Source organism: Oncorhynchus masou, chromosome 9 (genome assembly GCF_036934945.1).
Source record: "Oncorhynchus masou masou isolate Uvic2021 chromosome 9, UVic_Omas_1.1, whole genome shotgun sequence".
Classification (NCBI taxonomy): domain Eukaryota; kingdom Metazoa; phylum Chordata; class Actinopteri; order Salmoniformes; family Salmonidae; genus Oncorhynchus; species Oncorhynchus masou.
Window position 1 is genome coordinate 63,974,734 of NC_088220.1, and position 22,687 is coordinate 63,997,420.

General features: G+C 43.2%; 1 protein-coding gene across 1 annotated transcript in view; it reads left to right on the forward strand.

Annotated features, from left to right (window-relative positions):
- The window catches only part of LOC135546466 (replication protein A 70 kDa DNA-binding subunit-like), a 60,572-nt gene that overhangs the window by 8,828 nt on the left and 29,057 nt on the right, over positions 1-22,687 (forward strand). The window contains exons 11-13 of the mRNA XM_064974902.1: positions 7,440-7,576; positions 9,412-9,560; positions 18,962-19,091. Coding sequence (XP_064830974.1) covers positions 7,440-7,576; positions 9,412-9,560; positions 18,962-19,091 — 416 coding nt within the window. The remainder of the gene's footprint in view (positions 1-7,439; positions 7,577-9,411; positions 9,561-18,961; positions 19,092-22,687) is intronic.

A 22,687-nucleotide genomic window follows, 5' to 3' on the forward strand; every position in this document is an offset into this window, starting at 1 on the left:
TGACCCGTTTGGAAGTCCAGGATCCAGTTGCAGAGGGAGGTGCTTAATCCCAGGGTCCGAAGCTTAGTGATGAGCTTTGAGGGCACTATGGTGTTGAATGCTGAGCTGTAGTCAATGAGCACATAGATGTTACTTTTGTCCAGGTTGGATAGGGCAGTCTGGAAGGCAGTAGCGGTTAGGGTGGTATGCAAATTGTAGTGGGTCTAGGGTTTCTGCTATAATGGTGTTGATGTGAGCCATGACCAGCCTTTCAAAGCACTTCATGACTACAGACATGAGTGGTATGGGCCAGTAGTCATTTAGGCAGGTTACCTTGGTGTTCTTGGGCACAGGGACTATGGTGGTCTGCTTGAAACATGTTGGTATTACAGACTCGGTCAAGGAGAGGTTGAAAATGTCAGGGAAGACACTTGCTAGTTGGTTAGCACATGCTCGGAGTACACATCCTGGTAATCCTCTGGCCTTGTGAATGTTGACATGTTTTTGAAGGTATTACTCACATTGGCTATGGAGAGTGTGATCACACAGTCGTATGGAACAGCTTGTAACCTCACGCATGCTTCAGTGTTGCTTGCCTCGAAGTGTGCCAAGAAGTCATTTAGCTCGTCTGGTAGGCTCGTGTCACTGTGCAGCTCGCGGTTGTGTTTCCCTTTTGTAGTCCATAATAGTTTGCAAGCCGTGGCACATCCGACGAGCAACGGAGCCAGTGTAGTAGGCTTCAATCTTTGTCCTGTATGGAGATGAAACAGTATGAACATTTCATATCACGATTATAGACATGATCACGGTTATCAGTATTATCGCCCTGTTGTTAAAACGTGCTGGAGATGTTTAAAATGTACCAAGTTTTATATTGAAAACCAACAAATACAATTAGCAGCACTATGCACTTTTTGTGTGGCTAATCATTAAAATAATAGCATTAACATTAAAGATGGCACCATGTGGCCATGAGAGGTAAATGTTTTCCTCGTGCAGGTTTAAGTTAACATAACCTTAAGTAAGCAAATCAAATAAACAAACAACAAATACAATTAGCAGCACTCACTTTGTAGTGAGGCACGGCAACCATCTGCCTCAGAAAGACAGGCCTCTCACCAATATGAAATGACATCATGTCCTTTGTCCAATGATATATGAAAGGGCTGCAGTGAGGTCTTGACATTTTTTGATGTGGGTGCATAAGCAGCCTGCCTTTTTAAATGCTTGCTCAGTGTCTGTCACAACTGTAGACGAGGAGGGACCGGTAGCATCACTGGGTTTGCCTGCTGCATGCCCACACTGTAAACAAGGGAATAGCAAATGTTTTATTATTATTCACACAGTCTATCTTCTGTGTTGCATTTGAGTATATGCAATGACCCCATGCACAATTGACATAAATGCAAATTAGTCTCAAGAAGACCGTGATAGTAATTGCAATGAGCACAACAATTTGACTTGTGTAGGAGTCTATTGTGTTTCTCTCGTTGGAGCACTTACAACCAAGTCTGTCGGATTTTAAATGAACAAAATATGTTGGTTGGGTGATTAAACTACATAACGTGTTATCGTGTGCAATGGGCGAATAGTCTGCATACAGCAGCATAACAACTTGTAGTTTTTACAAGAGTAGTTAACACTGAAAGCTTCAGTTTACGTTATTGACAAGCTATTAGCAAGTTAGACAGACAAACCATGACATTTTCCCCCGTTCCGAAGTCCCCACATCATGCATTGAGCTGAAAGTTAACTTGCGTGGCATTCGCTATAAAATAGTGGGAAGTGTTGCCCCCTTTCGCAGCGATTATTATTTGTTTTTGTGTGTTCTGCAGACGGGGTGACCATCTTCGATTAAGTTTCCCTCTGCACTCTTGTAAAACCCAAAATACGACCACCCTTCTAATTTGGTCCTCTTAGAAGGCTGAAAAATCTCCCGAGCGCTGTCACTGCCTTCCACAATGTTTTCACACACAACAACTTAAGTTCCATGCTGCGCCTGCGTCAGACTGTTGCTAATTTTGGTTGATGCTGGACAGTATTTACTGTGGGTTTTTCAAACCGTGGTAATCAAACACGGTTTTAATGATAATTCAAATTTGAAATGGTAATACTAATCTTAGGGAATTTTATTGTGAAACCGGTAACCGTTTCATCCCTAGTCCTTCCTGTATTGACGCTTTCCCTGTTTGATGGTTGGTCGGAGGGTATAGCGGGATTTGTTATAAGCGTCCGGGTTAGATTCCTGCTCCTTGAAAGCGGCAGCTCTACGCTTTAGCTCAGTGCGGATGTTGCCTGTAAACGTGCACTTATTGATTAAGCTAATGACTAATGTGGTGTACTCAATGCCATCGGAAGAATCCAGGAACCATTTGGGACGAAGCCATAAAATTGTAATGTCACCGATAACATCTCATTGGCTTTGTCACCCTGGCAGGGATACATGGCTATGCATCAGCTCACCCTGATAGCAGGTTAACATGAATCTATACTCAGGATAAATTAGCAGCAATGTCAAATTTGTTTTATTTTTGTTTCCCATTCCAATACATGCATCATGATAAACATTAGTAATGCATGTGCCAAGTGACCAGGAGATGCTGGATAGGCAGTGACCTCACACTTAATCTGAACAGGATAAATTGCCCCATTTCCCTGAGTGAATGTGTTGTGGAGAGCTGTAGGACCATGAGTGACCCAGGAGACTCACACACGATCAATATTTATATGTGGAAAGGAAGTGTCACATCGTAATGTTTTTGAAGAAAGGTTATTGTAGATGGTTTCGAGTATGATTGTATGTAAGACATCAAAACTATGAAATTACACACATGTAGTAACCAAAAAAGGGTTAAACAAATCAAAATATAGTTTATATTTGAGTCTTCAAATAGCCACCCTTTTGCCTTGATGACAGCTTTACACTCTCTTAGCATTCTCTCAACCAGCTTCATGAGGCAGTACCCTGGAATGCATTTCAATTAACAGGTGTGCCTTGTTAAAAGTTAATTAAGATATGAGGGTCAGTCATTCTGGAAAATTACAAGAACTTTGAAAGTTCGTTCAAGTGCAGTCGATAAATCTACGGTGGTCGAGAATTTCAATAAGCATTTTTTTCTACGGCCGGCCATGCTTTCCACCTGGCTAACCCTACCCCGGCCAACAGCTCTGCCCCCCCTGCTTCTCCTTCACCCAAATCCAGATAGCTGATGTTCTGAAAGTGCTGCAAAATGTGGACCCCTACACATCAGCTGGGCTAGACCCAAACTCTTACAGACCTCAGCCACGCTCAAGGTCCTAAACGATATCATAACCGCCATCGACAAAAGACAGTACTGTGCAGCAGTCTTTATCGACCTGGCCAAGGCTTTCGACTCTGTCAATCACCGTATTCGTATCGGCAGACTCAATAGCCTTGGTTTCTCAAATGACTGCCTCGCCTGGTTCACCAACTACTCAGAGATCAGTGTGTCAAGTTTGAGGGCCTGTTGTCCGGACCTCTGGCAGTCTCTATGGGGGTGCCACAGAGTTCAAATCTCGGGCCGACTCTTTTCTCTGTATACATCAATGATGTCGCTCTTGCTGTTGGTGATTCTCTGATCCACCTCTACGCAGACGACAGCATTCTGTGTACAGCTGGCCCTTCTTTTGGACACTCTTAACTTCTTATGGTATAGGGGACGCTTGCGTCCCACTTGGCCAAAAACCAGGGAAAATGCAGTGCGGCAAATTAAAATAAATCAATATAAAAATCTTTCATTAAATTACACATGTAAGATACTCAATTAAAGCTACATTCATTGTGAATCCAGCCAACATGTCAGATTTTAAAAGGGCTTTTCGGCGAAAGCATAAGAAGCTATTATCTGATGATAGCACAACAGTAAACAAAGAGGGTAGCATAGTTCAACCCTGCAGGCGCTACACAAAACGCAGAAATAAAATATAAAACATGCCTTACCTTTGAACTTCTTTTGTTGGCACTCCAATATATCCCATAAACATCACAATTGGTCCTTTTGTTCGATTAATTCCGTCCATATATATCCAAAATTTCATTTTTCCAAAATCACTACAAAATATTTCAAAAGTTGCCTATAAACTTTGCCAAAATATTTCAAACTACTTTTGTAATACAACTTTAGGTATTTTTAAATGTTAGACCACTATCTGTTTAACAGATTAACAGATTATCTGTTTTCAATAAAGGACGAGAGGAAACTAAAGCTACTTTTGAAGTCTTGCGCCACTCTCAACAGCTTTACCCTTTTCCAGGATGGCCCAACTTCTTCATTGCTCAAATGAATAACCTCAACCAAATTCCAAAGACTGGTGACATCCAGTGGAAGTGGTAGGAACTGAAAACAAGTGCCTAAGAAATATTGTTTCCCAATTAGAACTCACTGAACAACAGAGACCTCAAAAAAAAATATTCTGAAGGGTTGTCCTCTGGGTTTTGCCTGCTACATAAGTTATGTTACACTCACAGACATGATTCAAACAGTTTTAGAAACTTCAGAGTGTTTTCTATCCAAATCTAATAATAATAATATGCATATCTTATATTCTTGGCATGAGTAGCAGGAAGTTGAAATTGGGCACGCTATTTATCCAAAAGTGAAAATGCTGCCCCCTATACCGAAGTTAACAAACCTCCAAAGAGCTTCAATGCCATACAACACTCCTTCCGTGGCCTTCAACTGCTCTTAAATGCAAGTATAACTAAATGCATGCTCTTCAAATGGCCGCTGCCCACGCCTGCCCGACTAGCATCACTACTATGGATGTTTCTGACTTAGAATATGTGGACAACTACAAATACCTGGGTGTCTGGTTGGACTGTAAACGCTCCTTCCAGACTCACATCAAGCATCTACAATCCAAAATGAAATCTAGAATCGGCTTCCTATTTCGTAACAAAGCCTCCTTCACTCATGCTGCCAAACATACCCTTGTAAAACCGACTATACTACCGATCCTTGATTTCAGCAATGACATTTACAAAATAGCCTCCATCACTCTTCTCAGCAAATTGGATGTAGTCTATCACAGTGCCATCCGTTTTGTCACCAAAGCCCCATAAACTACCCACCACTGCAACCTGTGTGCTCTCATTGGCTGGCACTCGCTACATATCTGTCGCCAGACCCACTGGCTCCAAGTTATCTAAGTCTTTGCTAGGTAAAGCCCTGCCTTATCTCAGCTCACTGGTCACCATAGCAACACCCACCCATAGTACGCTCCAGCAGGTATATTTCACTCGTCATCCCCAAAGCCAACATCACCTTTAGCCGCCTTTCCTTCCAGTTCTCTGCTGCCAATGACAAACGAATTGCGCAAGTCACTGAAGCTGGAGACTTATATCACCTCATTGCACCTGTACACAGCCCATCTGTAAATAGCCCACCCACCCAACTACCCCATCCCCATGTTATTGTTATGCTATTTTGCACCCCAGTATCTCTACTTGCACATCTATCACTCCAGTGTTAATGCTAAATTGTAAATATTTCGCCATTATGGCCAATTTTTATTGCCTTACCTCGCTAATCTTACTACATTTGCATACTGTATATAGATTTGTCTATTGTGTTATTGACTGTACGTTGTTGTTTTTGTCGCACTGCTCTGCTTTATCTTGGCCAGGTCGCGGGGGGGTGGGTTAAATTTAAAAAAAGTTGCAAAAACTATCAAGCACTATGATGAAACTGGTTTTCATGAGGACCGACACAGGAAAGGAAGACCCAAAGTCTGATGCAGAGGATAAGTTCATTTGAATTAGCAGCCTCAGAAATTGCAGCCCAAATAAATGTTTCGCGGAGTTCAAGTAACAGAGATATCTCAACATCAACTGTTTAGAGGAGACTGCGTGAAATCAGGCCTTCATGGTTGAAGTGCTGCAAAGAAACCACTACTAAAGGACACCAATAAGAAGAGCCTCGCTTGGGCCAAAAAACACGAGCAATGGACATTAAACCGGTGGAAATCTGTCATTTGGTGTGAAGAGTCCAAATTAGAGATTTTTGGTTCCAACCACCATGTCTTTGTGAGACGTGGAGTAGGTGAACGGATGATCTCCGCGTATGTGGTTCCCACCGTGACGCATGGAGGAGGTGTGGTGGTGCTTTGCTGGTGACACTGTCAGTGATTTATTTAGAATTCAAGGCACATTTAACCAGTAAGGTGTCCACAGTACTCTGCAGCAATACACCATCCCATCTGGTTTGCACTTAGTGGGACTATCATTTGTTTTTCAACAGGACAATGACCCAACACACCTCCATGCTGTGTAAGGGCTATTTGATGTAGTGCTGCATCAGATAACCTCAACCCAATTGAGATGGTTTGGGATGTGTTGGAGTGAAGGAAAAGCAGCCAACAAGTGCTCAGCATGTGGGAACTCCTTCAAGACTGTTGGATAAGTATTCCAGGTGATTCTGGTTGAGGGAATGCCAAGTGTGCAAAGCTGTCAAGATAAAGTGTGGCTGTTTTGAAGAATCTCAAATATATTTTGATTTGACACTATTGTTCATTCCTACATGATTCCATATGTGTTCTTTCATAGTTTTGTTGTCTTCACTATTATTCTACAATGTAGAAAATAGTAAAAATAAAGAAACTCTGGATGTAGGTGTCCAAATGTTTGACTGGTACTGTATATATGATAATGTTAATATTTTCATCTGTGTTTTTGTGCGTAGCCAAGCCTTCCTTTCAAAGTGTCTGTTTGTATTTTACCGTAAGACTTTGAGATTCTGACTTTTTCCTATGTGTCTGTTCTCCCAAAAATGACTGTCCTTTTCCTTCACACCCGTAACGCAAGTTATTCCGTTACTTCAATGTGATATTATTTAGCACTTTGTAATTTTGTCTTTACACTTCCCCTTTAAGGGTTCTACAAAAATACACTGAGTTCTGTTGAGTACATAAACTAAAAGCAGTCAACTCTCCTTTATGTAAAAAATCTTCAGACAGTGATCATATTAACAATGAATAGGCTACATCCGTCAGGCTGGGAGAGTGATGAGAGGCTGTGTTAGAGAGCATCACACTGACTGATTTATATTTGAGCTTCCATTCAGAGTTACTTACAGGCGCAATTTGGATTAAGTGCCTTGCTCAAGGGCACATTGACAGATTTTTCACATAGTCAGCTTGGGGAATTAAACGCCCAACGCTCTTAACCTCTAGGCTCCCTGCTGCCCCATGAGGATAATTATTTAGGATGTATAGTGACTTAGATCAGTCAGTGTGTCTGACTTCAATGGATTGTAAAATCTGTACTGTACTCATGATGTCACCTGTGTTGAAAATGTATTCAACTATCTATGGACATTCCACATATGTGATCAATACTTATAATATAAGTCTGTTTTTTTCTCCTGGGTCATTCAAGGTTCTCCATAGTAATGCTGCTCATAGTCTACTATGCTAATAAGTTGACCGTGTGTGTTTTCCAGATGTGATTGGAGTGTGTAAGAGCGTGGCTGACGTGACCCGCCTCACCACCAAGAACAACCGTGAGGTCTCCAAGAGGACACTCAACCTGATGGACCAGTCTGGTAAACTGGTGGAGGTCACCCTGTGGGGAGAGGAGGTGAGGACTGGGGGAAAGACCAGCACAGCCATATAGATAGTCTATATGCATCTGGACACAAGGGGACAGTCCTGCTTGATAAAGAGAGGATGAAAGTCACTTTCGCTCATGATTTGTGTCCCTTTGTCCTGTCAGCCAGCGTCCCAGGAAGGGGTACAGTACACCTCTCCTAATTGAAAAGGTGTTATGAGCCGTATGCCTCATGTTTGGAAATGTCTGTTCAGCAATTTGAATAGGCAGAGGAGATTTGAGCAGTGGGCTCTCTCTGTGGGTTTAATAGAAGCTGATGTGGTTGAAGTCACAGTAAATACCATGTCACATGGTGAAAGAACCCAGCTCCAGCATTTGATTTTATACGTGGCTGTGGCTATGCTTAGTTTGCCACCATTTCTTTCATTCTGACAACTACAACACAATGTTCCCTCTTTATTTGTTCTGCAGATATCCCCTATCCAGGGGGACTTGCAGAGGTACACAACATGTATAGTTCATAAAGAACAATAAGCTTTAGTAAATGCAAAATTGCATTTAATATTTTTCACTTTGTTTTTCTTCCCCGCTGCTGATACTTTTGGCCATGTAGTGTATGTGGACAGCTGCTCGTCGAACATCTCATTCCAAAATCATGGTCATTAATATGCAGTTGGTCCTCCCCCTTTGCTGTTATAACAGCCTCCAATCTTCTGGGAAGGCTTTCCACTAGATGTTGGAAAATGCTGCAGGGACTCCGTTCAGCCACGAGCATTAGTGAGGACAAGTTCTTCTACACCGGTCTTGACAAACCATTTCTGTATGGACCTCGCTTTGTGCACGGGGGCATTGTCGTGCAGAAACAGGAAAAGGCCTTCCCCAAACTGTTACAACAAAGTTAGACGCACAGAATAGTCTAGAATGTAATTTTATGCTGTAGCATTAAGATAGTTCCAGTGAAGGGATTAAGGGGCAGTTCCAGTGAAGGGATTAAGGGGCAGTTCCAGTGAAGGGATTAAGGGGCAGTTCCAGTGAAGGGATTAAGGGGCAGTTCCAGTGAAGGGATTAAGGGGCCTAGTTCAAACCATGAAAAATAGCCCCAAAACATTATTCCTCCACCAAACTTTACAGTTGGCACTATGTATTGGTGCAAGTTGTTCTGGAATCCGCCAAACCTAGATTTGTCAGTTGGACTGCCAGATGGTGAAGCGTGATTCAACACTCCAGAGAACGCGTTTCCACACCAGAGAACGCAAGCTTTACACCACTCCAGCCAACGCTTGCCAGGGCGATCTTAAGCTTGTGTGCTGCTGCTCGGCCATGGTAACCCATTTCATGAAGCTCCCGACGGACCGTTTTTGTGCTGACGTTGCCTCGAGGCAGTTTTGAACTGGCTTGTGAGTGTTACAAGGACAGGTGCTTTTTTTTGTGTGTGCATGTTTTGCGCGCTTTAGCACTCGGCGGTCCGTTTTGTGAGCTTGTGTGGCCAACCACTTTGTCGCTGAGCCATTGTTGCTCCTAGACATTTCCACTTCACAGTAACAGCACTTACAGTTGACCAGGGCAGCTCTAGCAAGGCTGAAATTTGAAGAACTGACTTGTTGGAAAGGTAGCATCCAATGACGGTGCCACTGAAAGTCACTGAGCTCTTCAGTAAGGCCATTCTACTGACAATGTTTGTCTATGGAGATTGCATGGCTGTGTGTGATTTTATACACCTGTCAGCAACGGGTGTGACTGAAATACAGGTGTGGCTGAAAAATCCACAAATTTGAAAGGGTGTCCACATACATTTGGCCATGTAGTTTTGCATATAAAGTGTATCTCGTTGGTATTCTCAGTCAACCTATCTGTTCTATTTGCAGGCAGAGAACTTTGATGGATCTGGGCAGCCCATCTTGGCCATCAAGGGGGCCAAGCTGTCGGACTATGGGGGAAGATCTCTGTCTGCTTCGTTCAGCAGCACCGTCATGGTCAACCCCGACATCCCTGAGGCATACAAGCTGCGGGGCTGGTAAGTGTCTCTCTTGTCTGGAGCCACATAGCTTTAGGTGCTAAAGGCCTCCGTAACTGTGTTACCCAGGCTGTTCTTGTATATGTATGGTGCTGCTATTAGGTCATATTTTGGGTTCCAAGACCTGGAGTGAATCTCTCACATCCTCTGCTCCACCGTTGAGAGAATTCTAAAGGACTTAAAGGAATTTGAATGTTAAATATCAGATCCCCAAACTCGGTGAGGGTGCGTGCTCCAGCTTGGTTCGTCAAGATTATCTCCCATTAGTGAAGATGTGGGAGGAGGTTACTTCAATTAAGCATTACATATGAATGCTAATCATTCTTTACCTGCAGAAAATGCCCTTTTTCTCCTTCTAATCTGCCCTTCAAAGAAGCAACAAATAACGGGTGCAGCTCTCCAGACCACAGAGTTTGATTGTGGTGTTGGGAGCATTTGTGTTTTTAGCACGTTGATGGACAGAACATACATTTGTTTATATTAATGACAATAACAACTACATGGAAAAAATATTTGTAAGTAAACCTAAAGCCTATATTTTATTGGAACAAATATAGTGAATGTAGGCCCAGATTTAGTATGTGAGAGTAGTTGTTTGGGTAAAGAGGTAGTTAGCACATCCACATGCAGTGGTTTAAGATGGCATACACAGAGGAACAGGCTGTTATCCCTTGAAGATACCCTATTGGCTGCTCCAGCAAAGCAATGGGAAAACAGTTACTATGACTCATGCTTTCATCTTTTCTTTGCGTTGTCTTGCCAATTCCCGTTATTCATTACCTAAATAATGTTATTCACTCTGTACCATATCCCAAAATAAATACTCTGCTTTTCCAATTCCATATCTAGTTTGGAAACTAGGCAGCAGTTTTGTTAGTTTATATCAAAGCCAAGTCTTGTTAATGGCTGGGTAGAAGCATAAAATTGAATCTTGTAATTCAAAGGGATTGATTGAGGAGGTGGGGTGATCATAGGGACTGAAGGGACAGTCATTGCTCCTATTTAACCTTTACCTCAGCTTTCTGGCACCTTGATTGATCTGTCCCTCCATCTTCTACGTCCTCTCCTCTTCTGCTCCACTCTGACAACAGACCAGGCCTCCCAGTCAGAAATTTAAGGCAAAATGTCTCAAAAGTGGAGATCCAATCGATTCTCACCCAAGGTGCTTTATTTTATTTACCTTCCAACAGCAACACCGGCCCCACACTCCACAGGGAAATAAGATGAAAGGAGGCTGAGGAATGAAAGGGAAAAGGACCCAGTAACAATTCCAATTTATATTCTGGCACGTCCTGTGTGTCTTGACATGTGCTCAAATTCCACTTTCCTGTGCCTTGAAAAAAAGTTGGGCCACTGTAATTATTTTTGAGCTGATCAGAAGCCTTGGTCTGCATAATGAGAGAAGTGAAATGTGACTACATAGCAGGAGGGAGAGAGGGGTGGCAAGTCCACACACTATCCTAATTTCTGCCACTTCACTGGGTGTCTTGGCTGGGGTGATTTCTTTACAGAATTAGGACCAGTTGGGTATTTTGAATGATATTTGGCAATTACAAAGAGGTCATTTTCAAAACATAATGTGGTAGGAGTGTTAAATGCTTCTCGACCATTGTCTGAGTGGTAGCCTGTCTCAAGCATTTTGCATTAAATCATATAGCTTGTTTACCAATATGGCTTTGGATAATGATGTGGATGGAGTGGAGAGACTCTACGTGAATCTTCCACCTGCTCACTTCAACAACACAGGTGTTCCACACCCTCTGAGCTGTGGGAGCTTCCTTCACTTTATCGCATGCGTCTCAATGACTCCCTATTCCTATATAGTGCACTACTTTTGACCAGAACCTTATGGGCCCTGGTCGAAAGTAGTCTACTACATAGGGAATAGGGTGCCATTTGGGATGCAGACACTCAGCCTCGTTATCTCTGGTTGTCCATGTGAGAAGTGACTAAGTGTTGATATGTTTTCCAGTGCAGAGCCTGGCTGCCATGGGATTATGCAGGTCCTCAAGGACCAGTGGGCTCCTGCAGGTTCGCAGGCATCCATCAATTAAGCAAACAGTTCAGAGGTTGCTGATATGAGTCCTGACCTCAGCCATTAGTCTCAGGCAGTGGTGCACTAAGTCCTATATAACACTTCTGTTTTGCGTGTGGCAGTGACCCAAACAGCACATTATAATATTTTGGGATGATATTATACTGAACAAAAATATAAACGCAACATGGAAATTATTAGTCCCATTTTTCATGAGCTGAAATAAAAGACCTGGAAACTTTTCCATACGCACAAAAAGCGTATTTCTTGCAAGATTTTGTGCACAACGTTGTCTACATCCCTGTTGGTGAGCATTTCTCCTTTACCAAGATAATCCATCCACCTGACAGGTGTGGAATATCAAGATGCTGGTGAAACAGCATGATCATTACACAGGTGCACCTTGTGCTGGGTACTTCTCATGGCTGCTCATCCCTGCCCAGTCATGTGAAATCCATAGATTAGTGCCTAATTAATATATTTCAAGTGACTGATTTCCTTGTATAAACTGTAACGCAGTCAAATTTTTTATGTGTATATTTTTGTTCAGTGTATGTATTGATTGACTCAAAGTATAGCCTTTTTTGCTAATATAGGTAGTGTTAGCTACCACTAGTCTGCTGTACCTACACCAAAACTTCAGTATTTTTCCTTCATAGCTTGTAATCCGTCTTCTTTTTATATAATGAGCCAACATGTTTTCAGCACTTTTATTTTCCTGACTGATCAAAACTAATTTTGTCATGCTCTCTTGTCTCTGCAGCAGACATATAGTGAGCAATATGTTTGAGACCTCAAATTGCAGTTTATTTTTTATTTAACTTTTATATAGCTAGGTTGATCAGTCAAGAACAAATTCTTATTTACAATGACGGCCTACCGGGGAACAGTGGGTGAACTGCCTTGTTTAGGGGCAGGACAACAGATTTTTGCAATGTCAGCTCGGTGATTCGATCCAGCAAACTTTTGGTTACTAGCCCAAAGCTCTAAACACTAGGCTACCTGTCACCCTGTATTGAATCGCAATACATAGAGAATCACAATATGTATCGTATCGGCACCTAAGTATCGTGATAATATCATATCATGAGGTCCCTGGTAATTCCCAGCCCTACTGTACATGACGGTCTACTGTCTAAATATGGAAGACTCATGTATTGTAAGGAAGTAAAAGGTTGTATGGAGAACAAATGTATATTTTCTTTTCAAGTAGTACGGAGCAATATGTTGATTTAAAACTAGGTTAGTAGTGAATGATTTAGTGATTTTAGGCCTAGCACATCAGTGCTTGTTGAGTACATTCAGTTCTCTGGGAGAGAAGGATGTTGATCATCAGTGAGCCATGCTTTTAGCAGTCTGAGTCTGCATTGCATATTTTACCCTATTCCAAATATAGTGGTCCATGGGGCTCTGCTCAAGAGTAGTGCACTCTATAGGGAATAGGATTCCATTTGGGATATAACCGATCTGTCCACAAATGAGGTCTTTTATGTGATCGTTTCATCTTGCAAGCATAGAAAACCCAGAGCCTATTTACAACTGAAAATGAAGTCGAGCTCTGAGAGCCTTCTGTCAGAGCCAAGCTCTTGAAAAGCATAATTTTGCAAAGTGCAGGTATCTTAATTTGATGATTTTTACTGCAGACTCTTTGGATTTCCGTAAGTATCTATCCTACCCTGGGTAAGCTGTTGACTGAAAGCCATGCAGTGGATCAGGGGTTCCGCTCAGCCTATCCCTGTGTGTGCTGGACTGAAAAAAAAAACATTTCTATCCCTTTAATGTCAATCTAATTAATCTTATGGAGAGAAAGTGTTTAATTTCCTCAAACAAGTATGCCGCACTACGCAGCAATTATCTTGAGCCCTGATTTGGTTCTGAGCTCCATAATATATATTATATGATTCCCTTTTTGTCTTTGAAATAGACTTCTACAGATTGCCATGAAATCAGTGTTCTTTTTTGGGGAGAATTGGGAATATGAACTACTGTGCATGAAAGAAACATGGATTTGTCTTTATGGAGAGCATCAAATGCGATTTCTGTGGTGCTGCAGTAATTTAGAGCACTGTCTTAGCCCCTTGCATAATTTAAATGCTTAAAGATGAATTTAGCTCGATTAATTAAGGGTTCCTTACTCAACTGGCGCTGCTTTTACCTTTGCTTTCTGCAACTTTGGTACATGCTCGTTTGTTGCCCTCATTATTTAGGCATTTAAAAGATGCTTAACAATAATTTATTTACCTTATCATAAAGCACATCTACTTAATTATAGCTTAATCTAGTAAATTACCCTGCTCTTCCCCAGTATATAAACTCAGCAAAAAAAGAAACGTCCTCTCACTGTCAACTGCGTTTATTTTCAACAAACTTAACATGTGTAAATATTTGTATGAACATAACGAGATTCAGCAACTGAGACATAAACTGAACAAGTTCCACAGACATGTGCCTACAGAAATGTAATAATGTGTCCCTGAACAAAGTGGGGGGAGGGTCAAAAGTAACAGTCAGTATCTGGTGTGGCCACGAGCTACATTAAGTACTGCAGTGCATCTCTTCCTCATGAACTGCACCAGATTTGCCAGTTCTTGCTGTGAGATTTTACCCCACTTTTCCACCAAGGCACCTGCAAGTTCCCAGACATTTCTGAGCGGAATGACCCTAGTCCTCACCCTCCGATCCAACAGGTCCCAGACGTGCTCAATGGGATTGCGATCCGGGCTCTTTGCTGGCCATGGCAGAACACTGACATTTCTGTCTTGCAGGAAATCACGCACAGAATGAGCAGTATGGCTGGTGGCATTGTCATGCTGGAGGGTCATGTCAGGATGAGCCTGCACGAAGGGTACCACATGAGGAAGGAGGATGTCTTCCCTGTAACGCACAGCGTTGAGATTGCCTGCAATGACTACAAGCTCAGTCCGGTGATGCTGTGACACACTGCCCCAGACCATGACGGACCCTCCACCTCCAAATCGATCCGGCTCCAGAGTACAGGCCTCATTGTCACGCTCATTCCTTTGACAATAAACGTGAATACGAACATCACCCGTGGTGAGACAAAACCATGACTTGTCAGTGAAGAGCACTTTTTGCCAGTCCTGTCTGGTCCAGCGACGGTGGGTTTGTGCCCATAGGCGACATTGTTGCTGGTGTTGTCTGGTGAGGACCTGCCTGACAACAAGTCAACAAGCCCTCAGTCCAGCCTCTCTCGCCCTATTGTGGACAGTCTGAGCACTGATGGAGGGATTGTGCATTCCTGGTGTAACCCAGGCAGTTGTTGTTGCCATCCTGTACCTGTCCCGCAGGTGTGATGTTTGGATGTACCGATCCTGTGCAGGTGTTGTTACACATGGTCTGCCACCGCAAGGACGATCAGCTGTCCGTCCTGTCTCCCTGTAGCTCTGTCTTAGGTGTCTCACAGAACGGACATTGCAATTTATTGCCCTGGCCACATCTGCAGTCCTCATGCCTCCTTGCAGCATGCCTAAGGCACGTTCACGCAGATGAGCAGGGACGCTGGGCTATTTTCTTTTGGTGTTTTTCAGAGTCAGTAGAAAGGCCTCTTTCGTGTCCTCTAAGTTTTCATAACTGTGACCTTAATTGCCTACCGTCTGTAAGCTGGTAGTATCTTAACGACCGTTCCACAGGTGCATTTTCATGAATTGTTTATGGTTCATTGAACAAGCATGGGAAACCGTGTTTAAACCGTTTATAATGAAGATCTGTGAAGTTATTTGGATTTTTACGAATTATTTTTGAAAGACAGGGTCCTGATAAAGGGTTTAAAGGGTTTTTTGCTGAGTTTAGTAACGTACCCTGAAAATGCCTGCCTGCTCAGTTGCTATTTGGGACGATTTAGATCAAATCCACATAAAATAAAATCTAATTTGTTTATCTCATTTTGTGCTAATTTGTTTCATAAGCAAACGTAAAATGTTTAATTTTGATCCACCTGGTCCTTACAGTAGCAGCCTTTGTCCATTAGATGGCATCATCAGACACATCTGGAGTGGCTCCTGTCCTCCCTCCCGCTCTCCTAGCTGACTGGACAACTGTGTCTGTCTCTCCATCTTCTTGTCATTCCTCCCCTTCCTGACACAACCTCTTGTTCCTTTCCTCTTGTTGTCCTCAGTCCTATTGCTGTCTCTCACTTCGTGACACTTGGCCACTCTCACTCTTTCTGTTCAGTGTTGTTTTCCTGCAGTCCTCCTCGCTGAGTCATCTGACCTCCCTTACACACTACATACAGACTGGAATGTGTCCCAAATGGCACCCTATTCCCTTCCCTTGTCAAAAGTAGTGCACTATATAGGGAATAGGGTGCCATTTGGTAAGTGGACACACTGTTACCCACTAGTGGGGCTGCTCTGCTCACAGCAAAAAAAATAACTTTTTACCCCAATTAATAAAATAGCATAAACCTTTTGCGTGCGGACCCTCTAGTAATGAAGCAGCACGCCAGTTAGTGATTTCAAGAACCTTTTCATTGCCCTCCTCCGCTCACATGCTGGAATTGTGCTGTTGCTGTCCAGTAGTTGTGCTGCTGCTCTCCACTAGTTGTGCTGCTGTTCTCCAGTCCAGTAGTTGCTGAGCTGCTCTACCACTAGTTGTGCTGCTGCTCTCCAGTCCAGTAGTTGCTGCGCTGCTCTCCAGTCCAGTAGTTGTGCTGCTGCTCTCCACTAGTTGTGCTGCTGTTCTCCAGTCCAGTAGTTGCTGCGCTGCTCTCCACTAGTTGTGCTGCTGCTCTCCAGTCCAGTAGTTGCTGCGCTGCTCTCCAGTCCAGTAGTTGTGCTGCTGCTCTCCACTTGTTGTGCTGCTGTTCTCCAGTCCAGTAGTTGCTGCGCTGCTCTCCACTAGTTGTGCTGCTGCTCTCCAGTCCAGTAGTTGCTGCGCTGCTCTCCACTAGTTGTGCTGCTGCTCTCCACTAGTTGTGCTGCTGCTCTCCACTAGTTGTGCTGCTGCTCTCCACTAGTTGTGCTGCTGCTCTCCACTAGTTGTGCTGCTGCTCTCCAGTCCACTAGTTGTGCTGCTGCTCTCCACTAGTTGTGCTGCTGCTCTCCAGTCCAGTAGTTGCTGCGCTGCTCTCCACTAGTTGTGCTGCTGCTCTCCACTAGTTGTGCTGCTGCTCTCCACTAGTTGTGCTGCTGCTCTCCAATCCACTAGTTGTGCTGCTGCTCTCCACTAGTTGTGCTGCTGCTCTCCAGTCCAGTAGTTGTGCCTTGATTGTGCTGCTGTCCACTACTTTATTTCTCTCATTCATTCCGACTGAGTCTCAGTGTTCCAAAATAACACTTAATATTTTTTAGTTAAACAAGTAGCTTAACTATGTGGCTATTCTACTTGATCTCTCTCCTCTTATTCCCTCTTGTTGTTGTCAGTAGTTTGTCCCACCTTAGTTCCCGCCTGGCGCATGTCCTTTTGTGAAATCAAAAACTGTTTTGAGATTGACAATTTGGAAATGTTATGTTGGAATAGAATGCGTAGTCACATTTACAACCACATTCCTATTGAAAATGACCTCATGTACTGCGTTGTTCAACTCCACAACTACAGGGACTGGTTTCTTGAGCAGACCTCATGGATGACTAGTCATATTTGTTGTATGTTGTCCGCCAGTCAGACGCACCATGAGAGCCATAGCTGGAGGCAGGGAAGGAACAAAACAGTGCTTACAGAAACCCTTCTGTAATGCTCAGCTGCTCTATCTGCTTCCCTCTGTCACATGCTCACTGTCATGTCGCCCTGCTGTCCTGCCTGTCCTGTCCTCTACTTGGCTGTATGGCTCGTTGTGACGGTGCCATGCTATGCACATGAATCTGTTCTTTTCCCTTCCCTTCTTCTTGTCGTTGTCGTCTCTCTTCCAGTCGGTTAGTCTCACTTCATCCACGCTCGGAGCTTCCATGCTTGTCTGTCAGACCACTGTTGCACATCTTCTGCCAGCTCCAATTTGTCCTCCTTTTGTCTCCTCCATCAAGACCACTGACTTACTGTACTCTGCCTGTTGTAGGGGCTTCCTACAGAAAAATCTTCTGTTTGTCTGCCTTTATAGTCTGCGTTACATAGTCTCCAGGGTATCTTGTTTAGCATTTTGTAACTCAAAAAGAACGTCTTGAGAAATAAGATATACATTAATGATAATCTGCCTACCTACCAGGAGTCGGCCCTGTCTGGATCTGAAAACGCCACAAATGTTTAATTCCTTTCATTCTATTCCAGCCTATTTCTCTTGGCGAAACACCAGCAGCTTCATGAAAGGAGTTATTGTTCATCAGAAACAAATAAGTATTTTCAGGTGGATTTCAGAACTAGGTTGATGTTGTTTTTAATGCATCATCAGCCAGGTGTTTTTGTTGATACCCCCTATCTGCACGAACACCGGTACAATTAAAACAAAGCAGGGATGCTAGTGCAGAGATGAGGGAATAGGTGCCACAGGAAAGAATTACTCACATTTTTCAGTGGAGGGGAAATTGGCAGAGGCCATAGTGGCCGGGCCACATGCTCACAGGCCATTAATGGGGATATTTTCAATTAGTCATGCTTCTTAGAGCAAGGCCCGGCTCCCTGTATTTACTGCCCCCCCCCCCCCCAGTGTTACACAATACCTGCTAGCAATAGAATAGTAAGCGCTATTGATCTCTTGCACCATTCTAACTTGAGTGTTCTATAGTTTTTCCCTTATTACCCCCCCCCCCCTACTCACCATCCCTCTCTCCTTCCCACTTGTCTTGTGTGAATCACCTGGAGGTAACGCTGAGTGAAAATTGGTTTCTGATTCCGCCATCACTGCTGTAGATTCATTTCACTGCCACTCAGCCTGCTTTGCTCTCTTCACAGACTATATCTGTATCCCAAATGGCACCATATTCCTTATTTATTGCACTATATAGGGAATAGAGTTCCCTTTTAGGATGCAACCTATCTCAGCTTTGTCAAACAGGGAAGGCTATGTTGGCCAGGATGGATTTTATTAAACCCCTACTAGACAACTGACAAGGCAGTGGTCAGTGGTCTGCAGGGCCCGAGGCTACAAGGCAGCGGGGCCCGAGGCTACAAGGCAGCGGTCCGCGGGGCCCGAGGCTACAAGGCAGCGGTCCGCGGGGCCCGAGGCTACAAGGCAGCGGTCCGCGGGGCCCGAGGCTACAAGGCAGCGGTCCGCGGGGCACCTCTATGTATTACACTTTGTCTCTTCTATTGTGATTGATGGGGTTGTTTCTGCAGTGACATGTTTGTGGTTTTAGGCTGGGTTTCTGTACAGCACTTTGACATCTGCTGATGTAAAAAAAAAAGGGGGGGGGTTTATAAATAAATTTAGATTTGATGTTGACCAAGGGTGGGGGGGGTTGTGTGTGTGTTCGTCCAGGTATGACAAGGAGGGCCACTCTATGGATGGCCAGTCTCTGACGGAGGCGAGGACAGGTGGAGGAGGAGGGAACACCAACTGGAAGACCCTGACTGACATCAAGACGGAGCACCTCGGACACGGAGACAAGGTTTGATACGCACGCACACATACGGCACGCACGTAGATAAACACATGTACATCCAAATATTGTCAAATATAATAAGGTCCTACATGCTTTTCTTTGTTGACTTGATTCGAAGCAAGAATATTCAAAGACAACCTGAAAGACAATATTGAATACAAGCCATCATTTATTTTAAAAGTGTGATGTAGACCAACCTGCATTGTGGATCCAACAGACAGCAGACAGCATACCATACAGCATCTCAGTCACTATGGAGCAGGATTCTCTTGTCTTGGCTGACAGTCATTATGTTAAATATTTGTAATCAGAGCGACTCATTAAATGACTGCGTTGCTGTTTCCCGAGTTTGTTTTTAAAGCAGAATGCTGGCTTGTTTGTGTCCAAAATGTGACCATGTTCCCTATATAGTGCTCTACTTTAGTCCAGGGCCCAATGGCACTCTGCCATATGGGACGTGGTCAAAAGTAGAGTGCTGAATAAGGAGTTGGGTGCCATTTGGGATGCAACCCTATGGTGTTCTGATGTTCTCCATCATTAATCACCAACATTAGGTGTCGTCTGCATCCCTCTCCCTACCTAGGTATATGCTTAATGTGAAGTCACATTTGTCTCCCATATTGATTGTGAAGAGAAGGGCTCAATTCATTCAGCTTGGTAATGAAGTGGTTGCACTCAGATAAGTCAAGTAATAAATGTGCTTGTAATTTCAGCTTCTTATTTACATTTTATGGAAATGGAGGAAGGGTGAAAAGGTGGATAATTAATCTATGGTTATGGAAACTGATTTTTCCTTTGATATTTGGAATATAAAGCTATAGTAATTTATCCTGGGCCTTGATTTTTAACCTCCGTATTGGAGTAAGTAAGAGGGATGAGAGGATTTTGAATTAGGTTTATTTGACTGACGTTGTCTGAGGAGAGTCCTTGGGTTAGAACAGAACTGGGAGGGAGGTGAGGATGGAGAAAGGATAGTGTGCAAGCCCAGGACAGAGGTAGGATGGGGCTGGGAAGCTATACCGTATTTTACTATATACCGGTATTGATGCACGGACCGGTTTGGGTTTTTAATTGACCTTCTATAACGATATTTGTTTGGTTTGTTAAATGTGATACGCCGTGTGTAATGTACATTTGTATAGTTGACTCAGCTACTTGAGTCATCCCTCTCCGCTCTCTCTCCACGCTGCTTTCCACAGACCTAGTCCCACCCCCTGTCATTCAAGGGAGGGCATTTGCTTGACCACGAGACACTTGAGTTCAGTCTGCATGGTCAATGCAGCACATGCAACAATGTTGATGACAACGATGTTGTTTCCACTTTGATTTTAATATAAATCCACAAGCGTTCTATAATTACAATATTAGTTTGTGTTTCTTAGATCTGCGAACAGCTAGTTTGTATTTTCTTAGCAAGTTAACCTAAATCGTGTTAGCCACTAATGCTAATCGCTGGCTAGCTAACCGTCTTCTAAATCAAAGAGGAATAGGCGAAGCATGAATATGTTTTCTATATGAATAAAGATTTAATGTAGCCAAAGAATATAGGGTCCACCTAGGAAACACGGAACATCACTTTGGTTCCTACCCTGTCGAAATAATTTTTATTTCACCTTCATTTAACCAGGTAAGCTAGTTGAGAACAAGTTCAAATTTACAACTGCTACCTGGCCAAGATAAAGCAAAGCAGTGCGACACAAACAACAACACAGAGTTACACATGGAATAAACAAGCGTACAGTCAATAACACAATAGAAGAAAAAAAAGAAAATATACAGTGTGTGCAAGTGACGTGAGGAGGTAAGGCAATAAATAGGCCATAGTAGCAAAGTAGTTACAGTTTAGCAAATTAACACTGGACTGATAGATGAGCAGATGATGATGTGCAAGTAGAAACACTGGTGTGCAAAGGAGCAGAAAAGTAAATTTAAAAAATATGGGGATGAGGTAGATAGATTGGGTGGGCTATGTACAACTGCAGCGATCGGTTAGCTGCTCAGATAGCTGATGTTTAAATTTAGTGAGGGAAATATATGTCTCCAGCTTCAGCGATTTTTGCAATTCGCTTTGGGGACGACCAGTGCAATATACCTGCTGGAGCGCGTGCTACGGGTGGGTGTTGTTATCGTGACCAGTGAGCTGGGGTAAGGCAGAGCTTTACCTAGCATAGACTTATAGATGACCTGGAGCCAGTGGGTCTGGCGATGAATATTTAGCAAGGGCCAGCCAACTAGAGCATACAGGTCGAAGTGGTGGGTGGTGTAAGGGGCTTTGGTGACAAAACGGATGGCAGTGAGATAGACTGCATCCAGTTTGCTTAGTAGAGTATTGGAAGTCATTTTGTAAATTACATCGTCGAGGATCGGTAGACTAGTCAGTTTTAGGCGGCATGAGTGAAGGATGCTTTGTTGCGAAATAGGAAGCTGATTCAAGATTTAATTTTGGATTGGAGATGTTTAATATGAGTTTGGAAGGAGAGTTTACAGTCTATCCAGACACCTAGGTATTTGTAGTTGTCCACATATTCTAAGTCAGAACCTTCCAGAATAGTGATGCTAGTCGGGCGGGCATGTGCGGGCAACAAACGGTTGAAGAGCATGCATTTGGTTGACCCCCTCCTTTGTTTTTACGTTGCTGATAGTCACTGTTTATTATCTATGCATATTAATTTTACCCCTACCTAGACAAATTACCTCAACTAACCTGTACCCCCGCACACTGACTCGGTGTCCCGGTAGCCCCTGTATCTAGCCTCGTTATTGGTATTTTCTGTTACTTTTTATATTCTTTTTTACTTTAGTTTTAGTCAATATTTTCTCAACTCTGTTTCTTGAACTGCATTGTTGGTTTAGTAAAATTTGATTTGATTTAATTTAGGCTAATCAGTTACTTGACACTCCCCTCACATTGTAAAGTGTATGGACACCTATATAGTCTAACCAGTTACTTGACACTCCCCTCACATTGTAGAGTATATGGACACCTATATAGTCTAACCAGTTACTTGACACTCCCCTCACATTGTAGAGTGTATGGACACCTATATAGGCTAACCAGTTACTTGACACTCCCCTCACATTATAAAGTGTATGGACACCTATATAGGCTAACCAGTTACTTGAGGCTAACCAGTTACTTGACACTCCCCTCACATTGTAAAGTGTATGGACACCTATATAGGCTAACCAGTTACTTACATTTACATTTAAGTCATTTAGCAGACGCTCTTATCCAGAGCGACACTCCCCTCACATTGTAGAGTGTATGGACACCTATATAGGCTAACCAGTTACTTGTCACTCCCCTCACATTGTAGAGTGTATGGACACCTATATAGGCTAACCAGTTACTTGAGGCTAACCAGTTACTTGACACTCCCCTCACATTGTAAAGTGTATGGACACCTATATAGGCTAACCAGTTACTTGAGGCTAACCAGTTACTTGACACTCCCCTCACATTGTAAAGTGTATGGACACCTATATAGGCTAACCAGTTACTTGACACTCCCATTGTAAAGTGTATGGACACCCTATATACTAAGTTACTTGTCTCACATTGTAGAGTGTATGGACACCTATATAGGCTAACCAGTTACTTG